This window comes from Pseudomyrmex gracilis, unplaced genomic scaffold (assembly GCF_002006095.1).
Source record: "Pseudomyrmex gracilis isolate BER0280 unplaced genomic scaffold, ASM200609v1 scaffold_94, whole genome shotgun sequence".
Classification (NCBI taxonomy): domain Eukaryota; kingdom Metazoa; phylum Arthropoda; class Insecta; order Hymenoptera; family Formicidae; genus Pseudomyrmex; species Pseudomyrmex gracilis.
In genome coordinates, this window is record NW_018020678.1 from 296,830 (window position 1) to 323,798 (window position 26,969).

Genomic DNA, 26,969 nt, shown 5'->3' on the forward strand with positions numbered 1-26,969 from the left:
TGTGTCACTGTGTCAAACTCGCGGGTTTCGTTTTTCATCAACGAGTCGCCGATTTCGCCCAACGATAGCGTGGCATACAAAATGGCACACTTCCGTGCGATCGCATGCGCGGATGCTGCGCTTTGATTGGTTAATCCGCAGGGTGGGCTCCTCTGCGTTGCGTCAATACGGGATGTGCGCGAGGGGTGAGCCACGGAGCTTCCGACCTTCTCCCTCCCCCCCGCCCGCTTCGCTCCCCTTCTCCCCTTGCGCTGTACCACGCCGCGCGTAGGATACGAACTATAATAGGATTTTCTCGGCGTGCGCTTCCCCCTTTTCCCTTCGAAATGGCCGACATGAGCCATTCCGCGAAAGGCGTCATCCCGCGAGACTCGTTCGCCGTTACCTACTACTATAATTGCATTGTTTGGGGAACAAGGGGGAGGGGAAAGTAATCGAGTTTTCACGATCGACCGGCCGACTCCTCGCGGTCGTTACGATTATATTTCGCGTCGGAGGTTTTACGTTTTTCGCGTGGATACGAGCAAACGATACATTTTTATCGGTAACGAATCGGTTTTTTTTTTTTGTTAGCAATGTAACTTTCTGACAAGAGTTAATATTATTCAAACTGTAAAGATATATTACATACAATATTTGCGGAACTTAATACGGGAGTAATTTCTGAAAACGAATAAAAAAAAAAAAAAAAAAACAAACGTTTAAAGCGACTCGCGAAAATAAGTTTTGCATGATGATCGATTTGATGAATATTAATCGAAGCGTAGACCGCGCCATCCAGTTCCTTGAACTCTCCCCCCGTTGAAAGAGCGATTGCCTGTCCGGGCGATTCCGCAATCTGCATACCGATCCGTGCGATTCCGATCCGTGGCCGTGACTCGCATGAGCGAAGAAAATGGAAAGATTTCGTGCGTGAAGTATTATTGGCGACCCGCTAATACCGGGAGAGTCTCAAGGTGAGGATGAAGGGGTATTAGAAGTTCACGCTTGGACGGAACACGCGAGTGCACTCACGAGTGGCACGCGACTGATTCGCCGAGCGGCTCACGCGAGAAGCAGAAAACCGCGTGTGTGTATCTTTTTCACCACCTCTTCCTTCCTCTTTCCTTTTCTTCGCTCAGAGAAAGATATATATATATATATATACATATATATATGTATACAGCCGCGATGCGTATAACCGCACCGGATTTGATGTCAGAGATTTTACGCGTAGAAGAGAAAAACGGAATTTTATCAATATCGCGAGAGCAAATATTCCATCCCCGCGTTTTATTTTGCAACAAAAACGCGCTTCGCGTACACAGTCACCGCGCTAGAAAACTTTCACGTGCGAAATGTGTTCTCTCGCATAAAATTATATAGCACAAATTTCTACTTTTTTATACGTATCACATTTCCATACCTAATTGTTTTCGTAAACTGTTTTTTTTTTTTTTTGCAAGAAAATGAGATGCAGAAAACTAAAATAAATCGGTTCGAATCGTATTAATAATTAACCGAGTTTCTCGCCCGACGATTCTCTCGCCCGAGAAAAAAAAAGAAAGCTACGTTACAAATACATCGCTCAATAAATAAAACGCTCGGGCATCACGAAGGTGTAAAATACACCGGACTGTGCATTTTAATTCAATACACCGAGAGAGAGGAGAGAGAGAGAGAGAGCAGACTCGAAACGCGTGTTCCTAATCAGCTGTTGATGCACGATTCCTACAAAGTAGAAATTAAATTTGCCGTGCCGCGCGACGGTATTTGTACAAGGTATCACACGGGCGCCTATATACACCCGCCCACACACACACACACACACACACACACACACACACATTCAAACAATCGTTCCGCAAACTCGTTAAGAGAAAAAGATACGAGAGAAAACGCAGCACACGGAAGCGAAAGAGGAAAGAAGTCGTTCGCGCATTTCGAGAGATCAATAAAGGTGTCGAAGATAAGAGATAAAGAGAGAGAGAGAGAGAGAGAGAGAACGGGGGAACATGAGCCGGGCGTTAACGCGTTTCGTGCCAATTTTTTTTCATGGCTTTTCATTTCCATACGCAATGAGTCATACGAGCTCGCCCAGCGCGTTTATATATCGCGCGCGTTGTTGTGTTATTATCGTTTATGATCGCGTCTTGCATTCCGTCGGGGTGTATGTTACCGATTGAAAGAAAAAACAGTACGTTTGATTTTCGGTCGCGTTCTCTCTCTCTCTCTCTCTCTTTTCCTCGTCGTTGGTATTTATCACGTTTCGGTAGCCGCCTCCGGCTACCGTTATCGGCCGACTAATTGCGTCCCGGGCGAGCACGCGACCGAAAACTGGATCACAGCCGCGCTAATGCGCGATCCACCGTGGAATTTCGCTGTCAACCGCTCTGCAATAATTCCGATAAAATGTAGATCACGAAGTTCGAAAACCACCGCCATTACGCTCGACTCAAAATAAAGCATTATAGTCGTAACGACTAACTCCGCAGCGCGCGGACAAATACGCAAATTTGTAAATGAATTAAAATCAAAATATTCGCGAAAATTTCTCTTTCATCTTTGTCTCAACGCAACTACGCTGCGAGAAAGAAAAAGGGAGAGAGAGAGAGAGAGAGAGAACTTCACCTGCCGCGCAGCCTTGCCTTGACTTGCGTACGCAAGAAAAGGGCTCGGAACGGATATCTTTGCAAAATCACCCGGCGTCTTGTAATTCATTGGTCGCTCTCACACGTCCAGCGCGCGTGACGGCGCCTTTCGGACCCCTTCGTTAATTAAGCACTTCGGCATCGCATCCTGTTAAGGCCGTTAAGCGACTTGGTAAATACCTCCCTTTCCTCAAATTGCACGGGTGCGCGAATATGCATATATATATATATATGTGCAGCGCGCCATCCCGCAACCTTGCCATAAAAACGCGCGCTATCAGATGACGAAGAGCGTTCATGCGCCGCGCGAACGCGCGCTCGCTGCGCCCTTCCGTGCTCGGAAACGTGTGCGAGCGATGATTGTATAAATAAAGACGCGCGTGTGTGACTAAATTTTTAAACACGTGACAAACTCGCTCGATGATAAATTTTTCGAGCGCGTTTGAGCGAATATTCGTTTTTTTTTTTTTTTTCTACGTGCGTTGCGTAGAAAAAAAACGATGCGACAACACAATTGTCCGCGCAATTTACAAACTTGGGACACGTCAAAAGTTGCGTCAGTTGTGAAACGAAACCGAGTTCGTTGGAAAACTAACAGATTTCAATCCTGAATTTTCAACCGCGCGATCGGAGGATCCCCGCCGTCTTAGCTTAAGGTCGAGCTTAAGGCAAAAGCAAGCCTAGGCCATATGTAAGGCTTAAGAGAGGGTCGACGTTGGTATCTAAGGGAGGAAAGGAGCCACGCGATCAATACGGGAAGGACTAGCGGTGCCAGACCAAGGCGAGCCCCGTCGACCACCAACCTAACCTCATATCATCCCATCCCATGCACCTTACCCGACCGACCTACAGTTACCTTTGACTCGGCCCAGGTTTCTCTTTCTCTCTCTCTCTCTCTCGGTCTGTCTCACTGCGACTCGCGTCCTCCTTCTTCTCCTATCCTCTACGAATTACGCCCTCCCTGCTCGATTTCCGCTCGTATCGCCGTCCTTGACTTCCGATCTGACCGTTTCGAAAGCACTCCAAGGCTGATATCGTAAAGTTCAGCTCGGTTGCATTAAAGCGAGGTTCGCGCTCGTGGCGACGAGCCACTCACGAATGATTGCGAGCAATGCAAACATTTTCGCGCGAGTTAAAACACACCGGGAATTTTCCCGATTCAATTCGACAATCAAATGTTTCGCGAATTCATGTTGTTGTAAAACGACGGATAAATTAATCGACGATTTCTCTGAGTTTTGCCCGCGGGAGGTTTTACGATATCGGAGGGGGGGGGGTGGAATCGGAAGGAGGAATTGAATAATATACCGTGCGCGGCGAATACACGGGGGGATGCGTTCGATATCGTTGACCCGGTGCGCTGCGTATAATTGCCGCCATCTGGCATCTACTCATTTTAAGATTAGCAAACCGCATTGCGCATTAATGGTCGCCGCAATTATATCGAAGCTCGAGTATTCGCCCCGTTTCATAAAACGTAATTGGAGTGGACGGCCGCGAGGTTTCTCCCCACTTCTCGGGCCCATCTTTTCAAGCGTTGCGTTCTCTTCGAATTTATCGTTATGTCTCTCGCATTCCGCGCGCAAAACGACACACGGCGCTTTCTTTATCTTTTTATTACCGCGCGCGTGTTTTTTTTTTTTTGGTTCTTATCGCGATAGAATCGGGGATATCGGTTAATAAAGTTGATTAAAAAGTACAAATTGAATTCTGTATTAAAAACGGTTGTAATTATTAAAAAAAAAAAAACCAGAAGATTTTGCGCGCAAATGCGACATGCGAACGACGCAACTTGGTAGAAACTAAGTCCACTCTTTTCCGCGAACACCGTAAAGCGCGTCTGTGTGTGCGCGCGCGCGCGCGCGTGTGTGTGTGTGAAGTGCAAATATTACGTAAAACGTATTGCGTTGTTTGTTGCATTCTTCGAATTCAATAAGTATCCATTCCCGAACGTTTTCTTCCTGCCGTCGCGTCGCCGATAGCGGTGAAAGTGACGAGGGATTAGTTAAACAAAAAAAAAAAAGAAAAAAAATAGCTTCACGGAAATCGACTCGTAACTTCCGACGTGTCAATACCAGTTCGATTTTCTTGTCTTAATCCGATCGATTTAATGACCACACACACACACACACACACACATACACACGTAGCTGATCGATTTTTCCACGACCAGTACTTTTCCTTCAGCGCTCTGCTTTTTTTTTCCATACACACATTTCTTACTTTCATCGATCTTTTTTTTAATCTTCTGCCACACAATTCGCGACGACGACCTTAATTAACTTGGCGCGCGAAATCTGCTTTTCTCGGCTACCAACTTTCCATTCGATTGACGACTGCGATAAGCGACTGTCGACAATTGTAATTATTACAACTGTTCAATCAAGATGGCGGAGATCAAATAAAATTCGCTCAATTAGACGAACTAAACGCTCAATGAAAAAAAAAAAGAAGAAATCAATAAGCGGCTGTTGTCCACCGATACGGAAATTGCGAGCGATTCAACGGATTGGGGAAACTGGCGGCCGTTCGCGTCCGAAAGACGAAAGTTCCCCCTATCGCTCCTCGCATACGGAGCAATCAGCCGGAGAAGCAGAAGGCACGGCTCGCCGCCGCCGCCGTGGCAGACATGCAACCATCAGCAACAAGTAAGACCTTATAGCACCGTGATCAACTTGGTCGGTACCGTGTTTCTCTTCTCTCGTTTCCTCTCCGCTCCTTTCCATCCCGAACTCTATCGCCAACTTGTGCAGCGCGCGGCACAACACACAGAATTCACTTAAGTCGGATTACCTACCTACTTTGGGCGCGCATCGCTCGCTCAAGCGGAGAGACGTGATCTAAATTGCGAGCGTAACGCGAGCGGACACGCGTGTTACGCCAAGGAAAGTCCCGCTGCGTATTCCGATCGATGCGGGAAAAGGAGACTCATCAGAGACTTGGAAGAGTTCTTGTAAAATATATTTTTAAGAAAAGAACAGCATAAAAAAACTTTCCGACTTCTCTTCATATATTATTGCCGATAGATTGGTTGCATACGTACAAGGGGGAGGGCGCGATTGACAAGTATCCGAAACGAGAAGGGGAAACAAGTTGTCGGATTGTATTGTAACTTATTTTTTGATACAGTCCGATCTCGATACACTTGAACCGGTGCTTTCGAGAGCACTTGTACGCCACTTTGGACGAAACAATTTCGTCGAGACTACTGTCGCTGTCTGTGTGTGGCGTTGTTTCGGATACTTATCAATCGCCACTCAAAGAATCCCAAATCGTACAGGAAAAACACCGTTTGCGTAATTCATTCGGACTGCGAACTATGTCATTTCGGGGGTTTATGACGCTTAAGTGGCATTTTGCGCTCGAGGCATCGAACGACATGAAAATCCGTTTCAGAACTGGCGATGTTCGTGACCACTACTACGAGAGTAATCAAAGTCACGGAGGTAGCCGTTCACGCTCGCATGGTCGGTGATCTTCGAACGAGAATTCGCGTAATTCGCGCTGTAAATAATCGTGTCGCCTAAAACTAACACGCGTGAGAGAAATTAAAAAAAAAATAAATAAACATTAATTAAACACAAAAACTATTCTCCTTCGTTTTCTCACCACCTATCTCCCGATGTTCCGTTTTTTTTCCCACACCCCCAATTCCCTCTTCCCGAAATATAATCGCTCCTTTATCACCGCTTTATTGGCATCTTCGAGATGCATCCGCAGTTCGCGGGAAGCGTAGATGCGGTAGCGATCTTGGAAGAGGGAGGTGGAGAGGGCGCGCGGGGAGAAAAATAGCTCGGTTGTGATTACGGGTTACCGGGTGGCGGGGGTCGCCCCGACCACGACCCTCTTTTACCGCTACCGCGCGCTGGCCGCCGCGCGTATTAATGCGATACACGATAGCCTGGTGGCTATTAAACAAAAAATATGAGAGCAAAATGGCTGCTTTCGCGGCGATACGTCACTGAGAGGCGTGATTTGTACCGAAGCCGGAGTTGCGCGCCGGGGTAAAAATTGGCCCGATCCACGCCCGGCTTACCACACGTATATCGGAAAAAGGGAGGGATGAGCGACGGGGGAGCAAGCGCGCGCGCGCGCGCGCGGGGGGGGCCCCCCTCGCTAGAGAGAACGGAGTCGCTGAATTTCGCCCGCAGTGCTGTATCAACAACATAATGCACAGGTTCGTTGCATTTTGATCGGCCCCGTCAGCGCTTTAACGAGTAATCTCGTAGCCGAATGCTTTCGTTTTGGCTTTATGGGCACCTTGTTCCGTGCCCCTTTGTTCCTACCGAAATTCGCCGGGATGTGTTTTAAATTATACACGAGAAAGAGAGAGAGGAGAGAGAGAGAGAGAAAAAAAAGAGATAGAGAGAGAGAGAGAGCTTTCGAATATTCATCATCTATTTACTACATATCGCGTATACAAGATACGGGACAACTCAATTTATGTTCGCGCAGCGATTACTTGTGTGCAACTGCTGATCTGCGTGTGTGTACAATAAAACGCATTTTATAAGTAAAAGAGGATATCGCGTACAATCGGCTGGGACGCGCTCGTAAATCACACGTGTCGTTTCACGCGGTTTGACATCAAGCGCAAAGTTAACCGACGACAACACCACCACCATATACCTTCCGCTTTTCCGCGTTCAACCTTCTTCCCTCACGTCGCGCGCTCGCGATCGTAATGGCGGTTGCGCGCGGTGTCTTGATGCGGCAAAAAGCGGCCAATCGCATAATTTTTCCCGCGACTCTGGGTAGCGCGGTCTCACACAGAAAAGTTTATTCGAGTTCCATAAAGGAACGAAAGCCGAGAGCCGCCGCTCTCTCGGCGGGGGGTTTCCCGTCGAGTATCGTGCGTTTGCGCCGGGTGATAATTTCCGCGAGACGACAGAAATGGATTGGACGAAGTATGTTACGCTCGACGATCGAAAAAGTTCAGCCGCGCGTTCAACAATCTTCTGATTTTTTTTTTTTTTAAATTGCAACATTTTGCGCGCGTAATTTTTACATTTTGTAAAAATATACACGCGATATTATTATTATTATTATTATTATTATTATTTGCAGTTTCTAACATATGATACTTGTAAATATTGCCGTATATATCTCGGTATTTCTTCGGTGGTTGAATTGCGAAAATGGCGACGTTCAGCGTGGCGAATTAACCGGCGTGACGCTTTCGTGTCGAGTTGATCGAAGAAGCTTTCGGTCTGCTTGAACCTTTTACGCCGGGAATTCAGGAGAAACGATTTCTTTATCTCTGTTTCTCTCTGTTTCTCCGTCTTCTTGCGCGTCACGGCAGAAGTGACGAAAAAGGGTAGTAAATGTTTTTACGCGCGAGGAAACTTTCGTACAAGTAATGTATCCGCATACCGTTTAGAGAATAGCGAGTATATTAAGTAGGAAGGTACCTCTTTGCACGCTACTCACGCGAAGAAAAAAACGTGAAAAAAAAACGTTTACTCTCTAACGCGGTAAAGAAGAAAAGTCGCGTTCGAGATTTCGGTTGTTTCTTAAATATTCGGCGGTTAGCCCCGAAACGATCGAAAACTTGTTTTGCATGTTTTCTCATCGTACTTGGGTTACAAGCAACTTGTACATTTTCTTTTTTCGAGACAAACGATACCGCGTGTATCGGTTGCGGAGAAATAAAAAAAAAAACAAAAAAAAACAAATCTTGTCACATTGTTTTTAATTACATGTGTACAAAATTATATTGAAGAGAATATTGTATCTTAAAAGATATTAATTGTTATAGCAAATTTGTATTTGCGATTGAATGGTTTTATTACTCTACGAATCGTAAAAGACGATAAACAAGATATAAAGCGTGCGTTCGAGACCAACAATAATTGCTAATTATAACTCTCGACGAGAGCATTCTCTGTTTCTTCTTGAAAGCGGTTCATTATATTCCTCGCGCGCGTTTACCTTTTTAACACCATAACGAAGTATATGATGGTAATAAGTTTAAATTAACAAATTAAATACCCGAAGAGAGAGAGAGAGAAAGAGAGAGCGAACGAGCCACGAGCTTTTTAAACGCGAAGTTATGTATGCAATAAGCACCGTCTACCGTATATTCTCGTCGCATTAGAGAGGACAAATTAAATTTTCTTGATTGCCCACGTTTCTCCTCCTACGGTCTCTCTCGAACGTCGCGAGCGTATTTTAACGAGAGAGAATCCCCCACCGACATTTATCACGCGTATTTATTTTCTGATGTAAAAAAATAACCAACGACGATCTAAACAAGTAATTCAAACAAAGGCGCGCTCTCTCGCTTCTACAAAAGCAATAAAAAACAAAAAACAAAAAACAAAAAAAAAAAACAAAGAGTGACTTTTACCTGGACAAATCCTGTCGGTATTCATCAGGATCAGATGTTCGAGGAGAGGAAAGCGCAACGCGACGCGGCGATCTCCGCGGTGGTCCGGGCTGATTTGATGCCGTGTAACTCGAGAGACGCAAATTTACCTCATCCCCCCCGCGGCAAGACACGCGTTTTCGTATCGTCGTGTCTAAACCGAGAGAGAGTCGCTTCGCTCAATCGCGCCGCGCGGGCATATAATTGGGGAAGGGGTATAAAAATTCGAGAGAGAGAGAGAGAGAGATCGCGCACAACCGTAATTTCGAAGATGCCTCGTGGTGGTGGCGGTGGTGGCGGCGGCGGCAACGGCGGCGACCACAGTATGTCATAAACCGGATTTACCGTCGGGGTTCGTAAAGTTTATGAGGATCGGCGAAACGGTATATGGCGCGTAGAAAGGGGGGAAACGGGGCGCGCGAAAGATACAAGAGAGGACGCTCGAAGGGAGGTGGAGAAGGGAAGGATACCAGAACTCTTCTCGAAATCGAGCGGTGTGTCTCTCATCTCTTTGCGATTGTTATAAAAATTCCTGTATTTCTCGGTGATGAAAACTCTTAAAAAAAAAAAAAAAAAAAAAAAATGATTGGAACAAAGTCAGAAGAGTGCGAGAACTCTTGTTGTCAACTCTCGAGTGAAATCGCGTACGTATGTAACGTTGTTGCATCCTTTCCACCCTATTCCTCGCTTTATTCACTAGATTTTCTCTCTCGCTCTTTCTTGCGCGCGCGCGCGATCACAGATTCATACTGCTCCCTTTCCCTCGTGTGCACACCTAAAACGCAGGAAAGGGAACGTAATAGCGTTGCATGATACAACGCCATTAATCCGCGTATATACCCTTCCATACTTTGGAGAAATAGACACCTCGTACGCCTCGGTTTCATAGCCGGTTCATCAGCCGGATATCTCCCCTGCCTTTCTCCTCTTTTTCTTCCTTCCCCCCGCCGTCTTCCCTCTCCTCTTTTCCCTGTCTCATCCTCTCATTCTCGATGATTTAATTTCGGCGCGCACTTTTTTTGCAACTTGCGCGCGCAAGAATCAATCAAACTTTTATTGGCTCGACGAGAGAAAATTGAACAAGTTGTGTCGAAACATTTTTTCTTTTTGTTTTTTTTTACACGTAAAACAACGATGTCAAAATAAAATTGAATTGTGAATTCAAACGCGTTTTTTTTCGCTCGAAAGAAAACTTTGATTCGTTTATTTGTCGATTAATTATCATCCGCTGAGAAACAAATCAATGTTTCAAATTTGTTCGAAATTACATATCGCGAATTGACATTCCTCTATTTTCGTCGTATCACGCATTTCGTTTCGCTTGTATGTTCTTCGTCGAAATAATATACGAAAACCATCTGCAGTTCCCTTCAAACGTGACGTTCAATCGTATCGTTTTCCCTGACAGACAATTCCAATCACGAGTCGTCATTCGGGTGAGCACGCCCGTTTCTCTTCTCCTGCCCGCTCATTCATCTCTCCATCTGTTCGTGCACTCACACCATCAAACCCGTCTATCAATCGTGAATCGTAGACGGTGCGCTTATGGCAGGTGAATGTATCGCGCGCAGATAATATCGCCGCTCGAAATGGAGTCGATCGTTTGTAATCGTTGACTTATCATATCGCGGTTTGATTGGTCCTCAACGATTAGAATCAATAACCTGAACGGCGATCGTTTGTTTTCCTCTCCCCCTCCCCTTCCCCCTCATATCGCGCGGATCGACGTAACAGACGCGGCTCCGTTCGCACAAAAATCGTCGAAAATCGCCCGTGAAAACCTTTCGATGTGTAACGCATTAAATTTGCGACAATCTCTCTCGTATTTCCGCCATCTGACGTATTGCATCGCAAATCGATTAAATATTTCACGCGACACGTTGCTTGTTTTTTTTTTTTTTTTTTTTTTTTTTCGAGCGTATATCTCGAGTTCGCGCGAAGATAGATTTCTCTGTCACGATCGGCGAATTGAAACGATCGATCGATCGAGAGAGAGAAAGAGAGAGCGAAAGGGCAGGTGTCTCTCGCGCGCGTGCGCGCGATAAAATAAACGGAGCGAGCATATCGTCTGGCCGATATGCATTTTTAAAATTCGGTGCGTCCAAATAAGGCCGTAAATATATGAGCTGTTCTAAACCGTAATGAGCGTCGCGATGAGTATTATGCTCACCTGTAGGAACATTTCGCCGTCGAGGTGATGATGGTCGTAAGCAGCGAGCGCTGCCAACTCTCTCGCCCTGTAGTGCGAGTCGTGGTGCGAATTCTCTTCCTTATCCTTGTGCATCACCACTGCAACAGAAACAAGTCAATTGTAAAAAATCAATAACAATCATATGTATATAAAAAAAAATAAAAATAAAAATAAACAAAATGCGTATCAATTATTTTATCGTCGAGATAAATTTTTAAATTCTTGTTACAACGAGAAACGACTGCATTTTCAAAAGTAGAAACTTCCGACGTAATTCGTTCGAATTTTTTCCGCGGGCACGAAATAACGTGCGGAGAAAAAAAAATGGCATCAGTGTGATAATATACGGAGAGAAGTTGCAGACTTCGCGACGGTGAAAACTGTAGGAAAGAAAGAAAGGATAATTTCGACGCGGTGCAATTAAATTTCAATCAAGCGGCCTCGTGCTTGTACTTGTTCGCGAATCTTAATAAGGCTCCCTCCGGTTTCTTTCTTTTTTTTTTTTTTTTCCACCACGTCTCTCGACCACAAATCACGGGAATGATTAGAGAGCTAAGCGGGCGGGCCATCGGACCGCCGTTGTTTCTTCGGCTTGCGAGGATTCGGTCCCCGCGCAATCACACAATCAGCTTTACGATTTCTTTATTCCGTGACTTCTTTAAACCACGCGGCGCGGGCAATTTCTCGCCAGCCGAGAACTCGCGACGTGAGTCTGTTCTCGAAAAACGACGGACGTCAGAAGTCACAAGTGAAAGCTGGTGTTTAAAAGTATTTGAATAATTGATTTATTAACCGCTAAGTGGAATAATGTTTATCAAAAATTTGTAGCTGTCTGTCTCCCGTAAATAATTACATCACCGCCCGTGTACAGGCGCGCGTGTATTTTAATTTTGTTCAAAACACATAAATTTGATTCATCTTCGTCGCGCGACGGCGCTTCTTTGCGTCATCGCTCGCAGTCGCAAAAAGTCATTAAAGTCAACCGTAAGACGCAAAACGAACGACACTTTTATCAGAATTATCATATTATATCGCGCGCTGTGAAAAAAACATCGGTCGAAGTTTGCAGATTTTTACGAAAGATTAAGGCGACGCGATGACGTCGGCGAAGGGCAACCGAAAAAGCGACGAGCAACTTTTTACCTTAGTGTAAATTTATGTTTCTCGACCGCGACGATAATTAAGGCGATTACTGTCGAAGATATAAGCTTGACCGACGTTTCTATGTAGATTCGATGATCGATACGTACATATATTAGCGTTTTTTCGTCGCGCTTACAGACGGAATCGATCTCGCGCGGTTTCTTGCAAATTTTTCGCGTCGAAATACGAATTTTTTTTTTTTTCTGCACACGATCTTCTCGGCGTAAATTTTCGTTATCACACTCGCGACGGTTTTTTTTTTTTTTTTTGAATAAATCCATAGGATCGGAAAGTGTTTGTCCCGCGCGCGCTCGACGAAGTCGCCGCGCGGCGACTTTTAATAACGCGACCGGTTTATTATTTAATACGACGGTGTGGTCTCTCTCGCTTTCTCTCTCTCTCTCTTTCGTATATTCTAATTACGGCGCGCATATCAAGCAGAAGGCAAGCAGGTGTATGAAACTGTAACAGATCGACGGTGTATTATAGGGTTTGAGAGGAAGTGTCGCTCACATCCTGTCACGTACATCGCCGTTGTTTCTCGTGAAACCGCCGTTAATCCGTTTACGCTTTAGTTGTTTGCACATCGACACACAGTCTCGAAACACCGAACTTGAAGAACGAGACGAAGAAAGAGAGCGCGTACTTGAGAAAAAAAACAAAAAACACTATTTTGAATATTGATCAGATTGTTCTTCGAAACTATTTTTATTGTTTTTGAATTGTTTGTGTACAACAAGATCATCTTACCATCTTTTGAGACGCGAACGGACGGAGTTGCGTCTCCGTAAGAGAGCGAGACCTCCCGAGTCGAAATTTAGCGTCTACATTGAATCTCAATTTTTGAAAAAAGGAAATTTCGGACGCGTATAGCAGCGTCAAAGTAGCATCTACTTTTTTTCTTACTCCTACTTTGAGCCTATTAGAGCCTATTTTGAGCCTATCAGAGCCTGCAATGCGCAGTTTGATCTGAGAATTAAACCCTACTTTAAAACTTTAGCAGGAAAAAAGGAAATTTCGGACCTATAGCAGCGTCAAAGTAGGATCTACTTTCTCTCTTACTCCTACATAAAAAAAGAAAAATTGAGGTTCAATGTAGACGCTAAATTTCGACTCGGGCTTTCGCAAGATTTATCGACGATTATCGATGCGTGCAACGAAAGATGCGCGCGACTTCGCACGCAATGCCCACGTGTAACGCCACGCGACCCTTCGACGATCAACCGACAATTGGCGAAATAATCGCGGCGATCAAAACAATCGAATTTAAAGAACTCGAGATTTGCGCGCGCAGAACTTGATTCACGCCACGTGAAAAAAAAATCTCTACGAACGAAACGAAGAATCAAATCAGACGGCGCTTGGTATCGCCGCGGAACGGTGACGCGTAGATGTGCGGAAAGACGGTCACTCGTAAATAGTCGCACACGCAATGTCGGTAAAGCGTAGCGCGGCCACGCGACCCTCCGGGGTCGCAAGACAGAACCGGGCAGGATCCATTAGAACGATATCGTTCGGAATGACCACAGGATACTGCGAACGGAGCGGTATATATATCTCGCGGGGGCCACACGTGCGCGTATCCGACCGGTCGATCGGATACGCGATTCGGTTTTTAATTGCCGCGGATGTCGCTTCGGAACCAACGACCGTGTCCGAATGCTTCCTGAAACTATTGAAACTTCTTCGATCGAAGAAAGCGGAAGCACACACGGGGATTTGCGGAAAGAAGATGACGGGAAAACACGTCGGCAAATAGTCTCTCCGATCCTTTCTTTCCACATAAAAAGGTCTCTCCTTAGAAATTTTACAAAGAGAAAAATGTGACGTAAGTTCGTCGGAAAATCGGACAAAGGCGAAAAAAAAGCAGAAAATATATTTAAAAAAAAAAAAAAGAGAGAAAATAAACACAGATGCGATCTCGCCGACGGCGGCGCGGGGAATGTGAAATTCTGGTGGAAAGGTCGCGCCATCGCGATGTGCCGCGCGCTACACACGTCGGTGTGCAATCAGTAATAATAATTACACTTCCTCCGGCAAGGTCAGTTTATGAACACATATATGCGGCCGAGAGGAACGCAGGAAGCGGCGGGATCTAAAAGCGGAGAGGCGGAGGCCAATCAGAACGCTTCCAGCTCGGCAGGAATGGCGCTGGGGAAACGTTCCACCGGCGAGTTCTCTCTTTCCCGGTGTTTACGCTATGGTCAACGTCATAGTGCGATTCTTTCTCTCTCTTCCTCTCTCTCTCTTTATCGCCCACGCCTGTTGTTGTACATGCACGTCAACGCACTGTAGCCGCTTCTCGCTGGAAATTGGCGCAATTGATTATATAGCGCGTTTATTTTTAGATGCCGCTGCGAGAGAGAGAGAGAGAGAGAGAGAGAGAAAGCTCGTCGGGATGTTCGAAAAATAAAACCAAGTTCGCTCAGAGTTTTGAGAGCACGTGAATAAATATATAACCGTGGAATAGAATCATCCCTCTCTATTTTTTACCGCGCGTCCCCCCCGATTCGAGGAGACCTGGCGAGGAGTGGCAATCACGAAAAGTCCGGCCGCCGGAATTCCACGCCAGCCACGTCAACGGCTGTTTTCATTAGATCGTCCCCCGTGATCGCTCGGTCGCTTCATTAAGCACCGCCGCCCTCATTTATATAGACGTCTTTGAAGTGCAAATAATGACGCTGCTCCTCAGGGGTGCCTTTCCTGTGGCCTGCCTCTCTCTCTCTCTCTCTTTCTCTCCCGCGTGACTTGCGTTTTACGCAGGCGACCGCCACCGGCGTCGGCCCCGGCGGTCGTGCGAACCTGCCTAAGTGAACGGTTAAATAAACGATTATCTCTCCCGATCGCGTAATCGATTGATGATTGATGGAGCCGGTGCCGCGGGACACGACGTATATTAACCGCCGCCAATATGTTGAACCGCCCCGTTGTAGACGCGGCCGACCACCCGTCAAGATCCGTTCCCCGATGTCACGGGATTGTATGTAGAGCACAAAGTGTGACGTTGTGTGATTTGGGAGCGCTTCGTTTGCTTTTGTAATTCAGACGGTGCGCAAATATAACTCTCGAATATAACGCGCGAACGAGCAATCGCGTGAGGCAGCAATTTTTTTGGCACGCGCCTTTAGGTAAGTGGTAGGTCACGTTTGTCTCAAATGTTTACCTTGACAAGGAAGAATTTTTTCTTTCTTGTTAAATAAAATTTCAAGCAAGAGAAATTCACAAAATTACCGGAACTTGTAATTTTGTCCCGTAGACTCGCAAACGCGAGTCACCCGTCGGTCTTCGCCGAATTTTCTCGGGGGCCATACATCACGCGCGGCGATTTCTTTTTTCGCCGGAAGATTTGCGGTATCTAAACGGGAACGCTTCGGTCTCTCTCTCTCTCTCTCTCTCTCGGGATTGCCGAAAGGAAGTGACACGGCTGCGATGTCCTTCATGGCTACATGCAAATGCGCCGGGGATACGCGCAAAGACATTGCACGTCAGGTCCGGGGGTACCTGCTGAGTCAGGAGCGCGAGGTCTCGTGGCGAGGAGCGGGCTTTGACGGTGGAACGTCAGGGGGTTGAGAGCCCCGAAGCGAATATTAAAGATTGAGCACGAGGCACGCAGATTAGCGTGCTAATACACTTGTTCTTTGCGAGTTGGGTCGGGTCGGCGCGCCGGCCCGACCGATTGTGTCGCGGAAACGAATGGCCGCCACGATAAGGGAGACGAAGTGCTTTTCGTCAGGTCGGTTGGCGAGTTTTTAGAACACCCGAACCCTGGTATCGGAACGATGCGAAATCAACGAGAGAGAAAGCGGCGATTTTTCCCGCGAGGTTTCTCCTCGATTTGATCGTCGCGAGTCCTCGATTTCGCGTGCGTTTCTTTTTTTTTTTTTTTCAGACAAAGTTTTATATTTTTCATCAACGTGTTAAAATAGAGAGAGAGAGACAAAAAAAAAATAGATCAAAGAGATCTGTCGCGAGCTTCTGAATCTTGCGCCATCGCGTTGTTTGTGCACGTAAAAAGAATTAAGAGATTTATCTCGCACGAGAGGAAGAAGTTGCCTTCCTATCGCGTATAATAAGAGCTCAGCTTAATTAGCTTAACAAGGTAATTTAAAAACTTGTTATTAAAATGTTACATACTACTGTAATAAGCTCTCTCTCTCTCTCTCTCTCTCTCTCTCTCTCTCTCTCTCTCTCTCTCTCTCTCCTCTCCCGTGCTATTGCACAGACACTCGTGTAATTTACGCTCAGTAAATCTGCTTTGCTTTAATCGAGATGCGATGTGCAGATGTGGAATCGCATCTACATAATCTCTGCTGCATAAATTTTTCTTCTGTTCTCACTGCATTCCATGTTTCTTAAGACGCTCTCTATTTCTGCGCCAGCGATTACTCTCCGGCTTGTTATTTGACCGTTGCGAATTGTGCAGGTGCGCGTTAAAAGCAACGCCGATTTGTTACTCGTAACGTGTGAGTTGCAATTTATACGCGAATCAAGTTCAGAAAAACAACTAGATATTTTGTTTTTTTTTTTTTGCAAACCCACGTATAAACAAGAGAGAAGAAGTCATCAAAATCGCCCACTGAAGCGAGCGACAAAAGCGCCTCGGAATTGAGGGAAACGCGCTCCGATCGTTAATTCCAGAGAGACATCGTCGCGACGTATCACCGATTGCGAATTTACGCACCCCTCTCCCCCTCCTCCCCTCCCCACCAACTTCAATTACCGTCACTCCGCGTTTTACATACCGGTTGTGCAGAATTCCGCGCGTCCCGCTTCGTCGTCGGGAAAAACGTCACAATGTGACGGCGGCGCCGTTGCACGTGGGTGAGCGTGTATCGCCGGGGATCTTTTATGGTGCACCACGCACCGTGCAAGGTCGCATTTATACACCCTCCCCCTCGCTGTGTCTCTCTCTTTCTCTCTGCCTCTCTCATTTTTCCTCTGTCCGCCGCACGATACGCAGCCACACGGGGGGATGATTACAGGTATTATCCGAGCCATGATACAACCGCGCCAGGATACACCCGCTTGTCGATGCTCGGAACGCGCGCGCGTGTGTGTGTGTGTGTGTGCGGCCGCTCAGAATTCGGAAGCCGTCAGATAATGCGCGCGATAATGCGAATACGATATTTAAAAGGAAGGGGATCCCTCGATCAAACGCGGCACATGCTCAGCTCGCGATTTTCAAGCTCGCGTCGGAGAAGCGTTTTTTCACACACGCGCACGCAACTCCGAATTTAAATTCTTTTTCGGCGCGGAAAGATATTAATTAAAACGCAATTAAAAAAAATATCAAATACAGTTTTTCTTTTTTTTTTTTTTCTACTTTTTCAAGCTCACATGTTTCTCTCAATTTTCAATCAGCTGATAAATTTTGAAAAATTAAATGTTTCCACAAAAGACACGCGTTATATATATTGTTGATAAGTAACGTTTATACAAATGCCATCAAGAGCGGAGATAACGTTAAAACAAAAACTCTTTCATTAATCAGCGCGCGTAACGAGTTCCGCGGTGTGAATCTCTCGCAATTCGCAAATTATGAAACATTAGTTACCTGTGCAAAAAAAACTATTATCGCGTGTCATCGTTTTGCATCAAATACGACGTGTATACACACACACACACACACACACGCGCGCGCGTTGATTATGCATTGCTCTTCCCATTCTTTCCTCGCACAGACAATATTCTGACATTTACGTCCGTGATTTGCAAGAATAATAATTATACGTCTTCATCATACGCACAATACGGTTAGGTGTGTATTTTCGCGTTGTTGTTCTAATTAACAATATCTTTATCTCGATAATTACTCGTAGAGTCGACGAGTTCTTCGTTCTTCGTGACTTTAAGACTCGAGTCTCGACGTCAAGAAGAAGTTTACAAAAGGTGCGCGCGTTTTTTTCAGCATTAATTGGAAAATAAATGTGTTTCAACCATTATTCGCCCGCGACGCGAATTTACATCCTCGCGCGCGTCGTCCCGGCGCGAACTTTCAGTCCCGTTTTGTTTCTTTTTTTTTTTTTTTCTTTTGTCTTTCCACGCAGCGAATTCCACAGCGTATGATCTGATACTCTTGCGAGGAGAGAACGGGGGGCGGTCAGAAACGCACCGGGAGTTTTTATCGACGGCGAGACAGGAGAGTAGTTTTGCAGGCGCTCTTTAGTGCTCGACGTCGTCGTCGCGCGCGCACACACGAACGACGCCCCGGCTCCGCGCGCATGCTACACATCCACAACGTACACACGTTGACGGTATATATAAAGTAATCCGTCAGACAGAAGCGGGGTGATAATGCATGAGCGCGGCGGGCCCCGCCCTATCCCTGTAACCGCGATAACATCTCTCATTACGCAACGAAAACGGACCCTCTCTGCCCGGACTGCGCGAACTGTTATCCTCCGGACGCGGGGACTTCAATAAACCATACGTATGTGGAAATTTATTTTTGCGTTTCGCCCCGACGCCGGCGAAACACAACCGACCGGTCAATCTTTCGGAGGAATCGACGAGCTACGTTGTTCAACTGGATGGCGTGCGCCGCCAATATGTACGCGGTCGCGCCTTAAAACAAAAACAAAAAAATATCTATTTGAAAAGACTCTCCCCTCCCCTTTGGTTGGTTCTCTCTGGCGCGAATCGAGCGAGCGCTCGTCTTTCGTCTTGAAGCGCGGAAATATTTGTTGTCGCCGATACGCGCGATAATAAATTTTTGCGATACGCGTTTTCTGTTTTCGGATAATGGACGGGCGCGATTTATCGTTTATTATTAAGAAAAACACTTTTCTTCTCGAGCGCGTCTCCTTTCTTTCGCGGAACTTCTTTGAGTTTCGTTCCTTTGACAAAATCTCTCGCGCGTCCTATATCGCGGCGTGTATATATATTTTGCAAAATCATCGCTCGGTAATTTGTTTTTGACTAAGTTTTCATTTTAACGCCTCGCGCAGAATTTCGTGTGTTTTTTCTCAACTCGTGTTCTCGCGCGCGCGAAAACAGCAGCATATTTATTTAGGATGGCACGGTGCGTAAAAAAAAAAAAAAAAAATAAAAAGTTCACCTTGATGATGACACTTCGGTCTGGTATTCGCCGCGATAACGCAGCGAGCGCAATTACGACGGGATTGCACGTTGCGCGACACAATGTATATTCACAGAACGGACGTTCGCGAACGCGCGTCGAGCGAATGCCCGATGTACGCGCGGGGCGCACAAATTTTTGCATTCGATCGCTAATTAACTCGCTAATAGCGAGTCATCGCCGAATCATTAGGTTACGTCACGGCATTCTTCTCGTTCGGCTTTGCACTAATTATTCCGTTTTATTGCGAGTGCCAATCTGCTTCTTAATGACAGGAACAGTCTCGTAGGAGTTCCTCTTGAGTCACGTAAAGCGTTCGTTTCGCTGCAATTTTCGTAGGTAAACGTTTCCGCGAAGACAATCTCATTTTTCTCGTATCTTATTCGCTATAAATAAGAACATCTATAAAATATTGTTTTTTTTTTTTCAGATTTCTGGGGTTTAATACGTAATTATAACAAAATATTTACGTAATTATAATAAAAGCGCGGCGCGTTGAAATCACAAAGTGAAGAAGAGAGAAAAACTTTTTTTTTTTCACATAAATCACAAGTTCGATTTTTTTCTTCTCTCCGTGATTTTACGACGACGAATTAATGTCGTCGACTTAAATACGTCGGTCGCACACGCACGCACGCACGCACGCACACACACACACGTCACGTGAGATTTGTTCTATCGCTAATAAAACCCGCAACGAGCCTCTCTCGCGACGCGGATCGGTACGGAGAGTCGTTTCTAAAGTGCGCACGTGTAATTACACTTGATGTCTCCCGTTGGCTTCGACAAGCTTTTTAGCGCGCGAGTGGAGACCGGGACCAGTTTTCACCGAGTGTAAAGCGTTCGTAAAGTGCATTTCTCTCCGCTTATCCTTTACGACGTTATTTAGTGGCTACATATTAGCTGTCGAGCGACCGCGCAAAGTCGCTAAAACGTTCGCTAATTCTGCTTGTTTGTTCGCAATAAATTTCAAGACAGTTCGACGCGTTTGTCGTGCGTCTGCAAAAAATACTCGCTGAGAAAACACTCGCTCGTGTCCCTCTCGTTCAAAAATCTTTTTCCTCGCGCGCAAGTCCCTTGCGACTTTATTTATTGTTTTTACATTTTTTTCAAAGTCAATCTCCAACAAAAGCCACCGACGTGCGCGCGCGCACACACACACGCACCGCCGTTTCTCGCTGCCTGTAATTACGGACATTATCTAATCATCGTGAGATGTGTCTGGCCCTGAACCCATGAGAAATCATCGCGAATCACCTCTTGGACGGCAACGCAGCTAGCGACGCTGCTACGATGACGCGACGACGACGACGACGACGCCTGCATTATTATGCGTCGCACTTCCGGTCTCCCCCCCTCCCTCCCCCGAGTGTAATAATCACCTTGACACGATCCACAGCGGCATTGACGGCTTGCTGTGTCGATGATTCCGCACGCATCAATTTGTCCCAACGAATGGCCACCGAATAAAACGACGATGACTCAGTAGTGAGGCTACTATCAATCTGACGTTGCGCTAAATTTAACCATTTGAATATTGCGCGACATCTTCATCTTCGCCGCGATCCGACAAGAGAGACAAAGAGAGAGAAAGAGAGAGAGAGAGACAACGGTAGCGCGGCGCATTTTTCACGCGGCCGAGTCCAAAGGGTAGATCACGTTGTAATTAGCTTGGCACAGCTGTAGATAGAACACGGCAAATTGTATTAATGCATTCCGCCGAGGGGATCTCTCTTTCTCTCTCTTTCTTTCTCTCTATCTAAGCTCGCGCTGTATACACACACGGCGTTATATCCTACCTACAACGAACGGAGTCCAGCTGTCGGCCGGTCTAAGCGCGCATATACTACCCGGCGACACGACACCGTCATTTATCACACCGGCGTGCCTCGTGTGGGTTTTCTGCATTACCTAATGAGTTTCATAACCGAATTAAATTTTTGGCCCGCGCGCACACACGCCCGGAGGTGTCCGGTCTCGGAAGGCGGGTCTTTCGCGCGCGAAAGAGAAAGAGAAAACACATCTCTAAGTCGTCGTCGTCGTCGTCGTCGTCGGAGAAGACCAGCCGTGGCATTAAATTTGCGAGATTAATCTGTGCCGCCATTAGCTCGAACGTTCCTGTCGCGGCCGTCGCTCTAAACCGGGCAGGTGTTGTCCTGAACGCGAGCACCCGAGCACCGTTTTCTCTCTTCCCTTCTCTTGGCGCGTCGCGAGAGTGTCGAGCTGATAGATCCGAGATCGCGATTTCTCTTCTCGTTTTGTCACGGGACGAGAAATTCGTGTCCCTCGAAAACAAAAAAAATCTCTCGCAACAAAAAATCTCGCGCGAGAAAAAGATCAATCGGGAGCGTCGGTGCGAATTTTGCAACATTTTTTTGCCGTTAATTCGTAAAACAACAAATGACGATTGTTGATGTTTTTTTTTTGTTTTTTTTCGATCTTAATTGTCAGACGGCAGAAATTTTCAACGCAAAAACTCACAATCCACGTTGTGGGTTTCAGGGTTACGGTCATTGCCTTTCTCTCTGTCCGTTCGCTAATTAAATTCGATAAAATCGGAGCGTATACGAGCGTCCAGTTTCAATCGGGCTCGTACACGAACATATTGCGCGCCGATCATGATCGCAGAGCAACGAGGGTTGCGAACCAGAGAGAGAGAGAGAGAGAGAGAGAGAGAGAAAGAATATTTAGAACCAGGACTACGGGGAGAAATGGCATCTATCCCGAGCTATCTGCCGAGTTAGCCAACCAGGCTTGCACCAGTCGTTCGGAGATATATTTCTCTCGTGGGACTTCGCGTGACTTTTCGTTCGCAAAGGAGGAAGCAATAATTGCAATTTCCGACCTCACTCGCCCCCGTGCTTTTCCCAAAGAAAGAGAGTTTTAAATATGACGATTAAACGTTTAACAATCACTCGATTGTTGTTAACTTTCGTTTTCGAATTTTCCTCTCGAGAAAACTTTACGGGGGAAGGGAGAGTGGAGAACAGATTGCGCGTTCTCGGTTGCGTCGTGTGTAAAATCATTTAACCCCGGATCGCTACGAGGGGAGTGGTCATGGATCATTGATGTCCCGGACGAGCCTCTGCCTGCGGGAATCTGCCGCTTCTTCTCTCGTACCGGGGCCCCCTCCCGCCGCAGTCCTGTGGTCTTACTTCGTGCGTCTAACTAGAATGGATCGCCATAATTTTTCAGCTCAACTCAAGTATCCCGGCCCGTTCGAGCCGGCGGCCGCAAACGAGCCTGACAAAATACGGAAGGTGAACACGCGTGGCACGGCTCGTTTGTCCCGCTCGCGACCGCGTTTCCATGTTTCTCGCAATCGCCATGGATCACACCCTCTCGCGCGGTTGCCATCAACGAGAATGTTGTTCCGCGTGACGTTTCTGCGAGAAACTCTAGGATGTGTTAGAAATTTCCACTCGCGTCTCGAACGCGAAAAGAATAATTTAAGGACGAGGAATAAAATCGAAGACGATCCCATTTGCTATCGAAACATCGCAGCAACGTTCCGCGTCTCAATCCTTCCGCGGAACAAGCCCGATTCTCTCCCGAGGATCGATCCTCGTCGAGCAGACGCGCGGGCCAAGTTTTATTTAATTATATACCGCGAATTAAATTTGTAATTTAATTAGTTTCGTACTTTTTACTTGCCCGCCGCTGGAAGCTTGCGTGTTCGCCTATACACGGCGCGCGAGAGGCCTCGTAGTAGGCCTCCGAATTCAAATTAGCTCCGGGGCTCCCCGCCATATAAGCGCGCGCGCACACACATTTTCTCTTTTTTCTATTCTGTCATTCGCGATAACCCGCGGCTTCTCGCATGAACGAAGGTTTTCTCTCTCTTTCTCTCTCTCTCTCTTTCTCTCTTTTGCCTCGCCTCTTTCGAGACTCGCGCGCATATGGAAATGCAAAATAAAACGCGAAAAAGCCCGAACCACCCACTGACATTAACAAGTAGTGCCGATAATTCAGCGGGTCAGGCCCGAGCCCGGGCCTCGTATGACTTTGTAGTTAATTACGCGATCGCGAATCGCGCCGCCGCGTTCTCGTAAATTTCTCGCTTATTCGCAATTAATATCATCCCCCTGGTTTTTTTTTTGTTGGCATCATTTGTTCAACGCCGCCGGCCTAACGAAGGTGCTAAATTCACAATTAATCGTGAGAGGCTGTATTTATAACAACCTATTAAATTCGCGGGGGGAGGAGGGAAGAGAGAGGGGGTAGGGGGGAATATATTTCGCGATGCAGAAAACGCGATTTGTACCCGCTGTAAGGCAGAAAATTGTTGAATTGCGACGCGTGATTTCGAGTTTGCGAATTGCGCAAGGGTAACACATTTTTTTTTACAAACGTCGCATCGCGAACAAAGTGCCACCGAAAAAATTGTATTCTTGTTTTGAGGATATCCCACTTACTTTAAGTATATTTTATACTAAAATAGGCGCCAAGAAGAGTTTCTTATTTTAAGAGGAAAATCCTCTAAATATAGTAATATTGATAAGAATATATACTGATTAGAATATAAAAAGCCTCTATAGAAAAACATTATATATCTCACTATCGAAAAAGACTATATTCTTAAATAAAGAATATATTCTTAATTTCAGAAGAATATCATCTAAAATCTTTAAGAAGATTTTTTAAGTATAAAATCTTCTACTTACAAGAATATAATTTTTTCGGTGTGTGGATGATAATAACGACGTTCTCTTATATCGTCTTGTTCTCATCATAAAAAAACCGATTTGTACAACAAAATTAGCTAGAAATAATTTAATGAGATAAAAGCGCGATAATTTTGTGAATTAAATCGTACGTATCTCGTTTTCCGCGAGTGATTATTATTTCGTCAAACGTCGTCGACGAGTAACGTGTGAGGTGTTTTAATCTGACGCGCCGCTTACGTAAGAACGCCGTCGAGATTAATGAGAAAATCATCGTATCGGCCATTTGAACTTGGCGCACGCGCTAATTGTTATTTACAACGGTATATATATATATATATATATAAACTGTAGCACGACTTTATTGAACAAGACCCACCGAGAAACGCCCTTGGCTGAATGGCGCGAATGCTCGAGCGTTTTATAACCATCTGCAACTCTTCGGCAGATGTTTTCGTTAAATAGAGAAAGCGCTCGCAGCGTCGTCGTGTAATGAACACATTCAGGCGCGCATTTTTCCTTTCCGTCGTACGGGAAGCGTGGCGATTAATATTCCGCGATGCACACGGGATGATCATCGATTTTTTTTTAACCAGATTTTCTGATGCGGGTTGGATGTATTTTAAATTATCGCAATTTTCATTATTGACGCGTCCACGTGCCGCAGAGATCACGTCGATCGCTTTCTCACCGCGACGACGACGCACGGAAAAAAAAATTGCTCGCGTATACGCATTTTATTGGAGTTTTGAGAAGCGAGATTCGCACCGGGTAATCGTTATGATATCCCTCGTCGTGGTGCGCGCCCTTGCGATTCATATGTTGTGGTCGTTCGCGGTTATTCGTGCGCGGTTTTAGAGGGGGTTGCGCGACTTATCGCGAGACTAAATCGGACCGTAATTAGTCGACACGGACGGAAGCCCGCGGTATCACACTCGGACTCAAAATTTCATTAATTAATGCGTTCCCCGGCCGGAATTTTTCCTTTTACGTCCGTCGCGCCGCGTCGAGCCTCCTAATGTTTCGCGATATAATCTCGCGTAATGGCGACAGAGGAAGGACCTGGCCATTTATTATTCTTTCGCGTAATAAAAAAAAAAAAAAAAAAAAAACAATAACACCCGAATTCGCTCTTTTGCTTCCTATAAAAAATAAATTAATTATTGTAAGTGATTTACACTGTATGCGTGTGTATGTTACGCACGAAAATAATTTCAACAAAATTAATCATCCCTTTCTCCCACAGGAGTTAGGAGATAAGAGATTATTCCGAAATATCTGATTTCTTCTCTCGTATATACAATAGCGAATACAAAATCCGTATCTCGTTAAGAAAAGCGTATGAATTTCGCGTCTCGGTTGGCGTTGGTATCAATTAGACATTCGATACGGCAATATTGCGAGAGAGCTAGATTCCCGGTGCAGATTAAAACGCCCGCTGTCTCATTGAAAACCGTAATTACCGTGGCAGTTTGTAATTACTTTTGACTACCAAGCGCTTGCATATATCTATCGCGGGGTTAATAACGGGTAATGGATACCGCGGATGTTTGTGCGCCGGACTCTCTCAACAGCTGAATGCGGCGGCCCCGATGCGGCAACAGCTGCTGCTGCTGCTGCTGCTGCTGCGCCGCGAAGAGAAGCTCGCGTTTAATGAGCGAACGATGCGCTTCGAGAGCTCATCGCGAGTATCGATATGAGGTCTTATTTCTCTGCTCGAGATATATATATATATATAAATATATGTATATCTTAGGAGTCTGCTTCCTCCGTGAATGCGGCGCACGTCGAGATTGCAAGAGGAAGATACGCAATATGTTATATTTCATATTAAATATTAAATTAAAGAAAACATTTTTATTTGGCGCGCGATAATTTTTCAAACGGAAGAATTTCACATTGCGTACACGCTTTTCGGTTTAGCGATTAATCGCGGTTGTGTTGCTTTGCCATTTCGTTTTGCATCGAGATTTCGCCGATTCGCGCGAGAAAATTGACCGATTCGCGAACCGTATTCTCGAAGAGATCGGCTAAGCTAGCTGTTTCGCATGTGAGATTTCTCTGGTATGAACGCGCGCGCGCGGCCACGGCTAATCCACTTATGGTATCCAATGTCGAATACGCGCACGGTGTTTGGTTTCGTCGTAAATAACGAGGCGAGACGGTTAATTCGTAAATCTTCTCAAAGCGTGAAGTCCGGAGAAGCGTAAGAAGTACGAGATCCCCCTACCGTAAAAGAGAGAGAGAGAGAAAGAGATAGACGATAACGCGCACAATCCCGCAGCTATTGCAATTCATATGATGCGTCTGATGAATAAATTAATGGAATTAATCGAAAGAACACACACACGCAAACACACAATGTACCTTACACCATTCCAGGTTAAAGACAAGAGCGCGCGATTTTTCAGATAATGACGCAATAATTAAGCGAGCCTCGTTCCGTGCAATTACCATTGTGCTCGATTCGGTTGTGATATATATATATATATATTTCGTTGCATTCCGAGAACTAGTCCAATTAAGATGTTAAATTCGCAGCTAAACTAGTATTTACACTTATCGCTCGAACGTGGGGGAAGATGCACGAGCATAAAACACAAGCGTAACGTTTTCCGTTTGTTATTTACGAACTCTACGAATCACGATCGGGTTGCGCGATCGAAGAAGAGAAGATAAATGAAACGACCGAATCTACAACAAATATCTGTACATATCGTCACTCCCTACGTATAATCCCCCGGAACTCCAAAACGCAAATTTTAGAGGAGAGCAGTTTAAAAGTTTGAAGCTTCACCGAAAAAATTATATTCTCGTAAGTAGAAGATTTTATACTTAAAAAATCTTCTTAAAGATTTTAGATGATATTCTTCTGAAATTAAGAATATAATTCTTT

The 26,969-nt window shown here is 45.7% G+C and overlaps 1 protein-coding gene across 1 annotated transcript in view; it reads right to left on the reverse strand.

Annotated features, from left to right (window-relative positions):
• LOC109855647 (hypoxia-inducible factor 1-alpha-like) overlaps positions 1-26,969 on the reverse strand; it is a 139,218-nt gene that overhangs the window by 26,451 nt on the left and 85,798 nt on the right. The window contains exon 3 of the mRNA XM_020430113.1: positions 11,168-11,286. Coding sequence (XP_020285702.1) covers positions 11,168-11,286 — 119 coding nt within the window. The remainder of the gene's footprint in view (positions 1-11,167; positions 11,287-26,969) is intronic.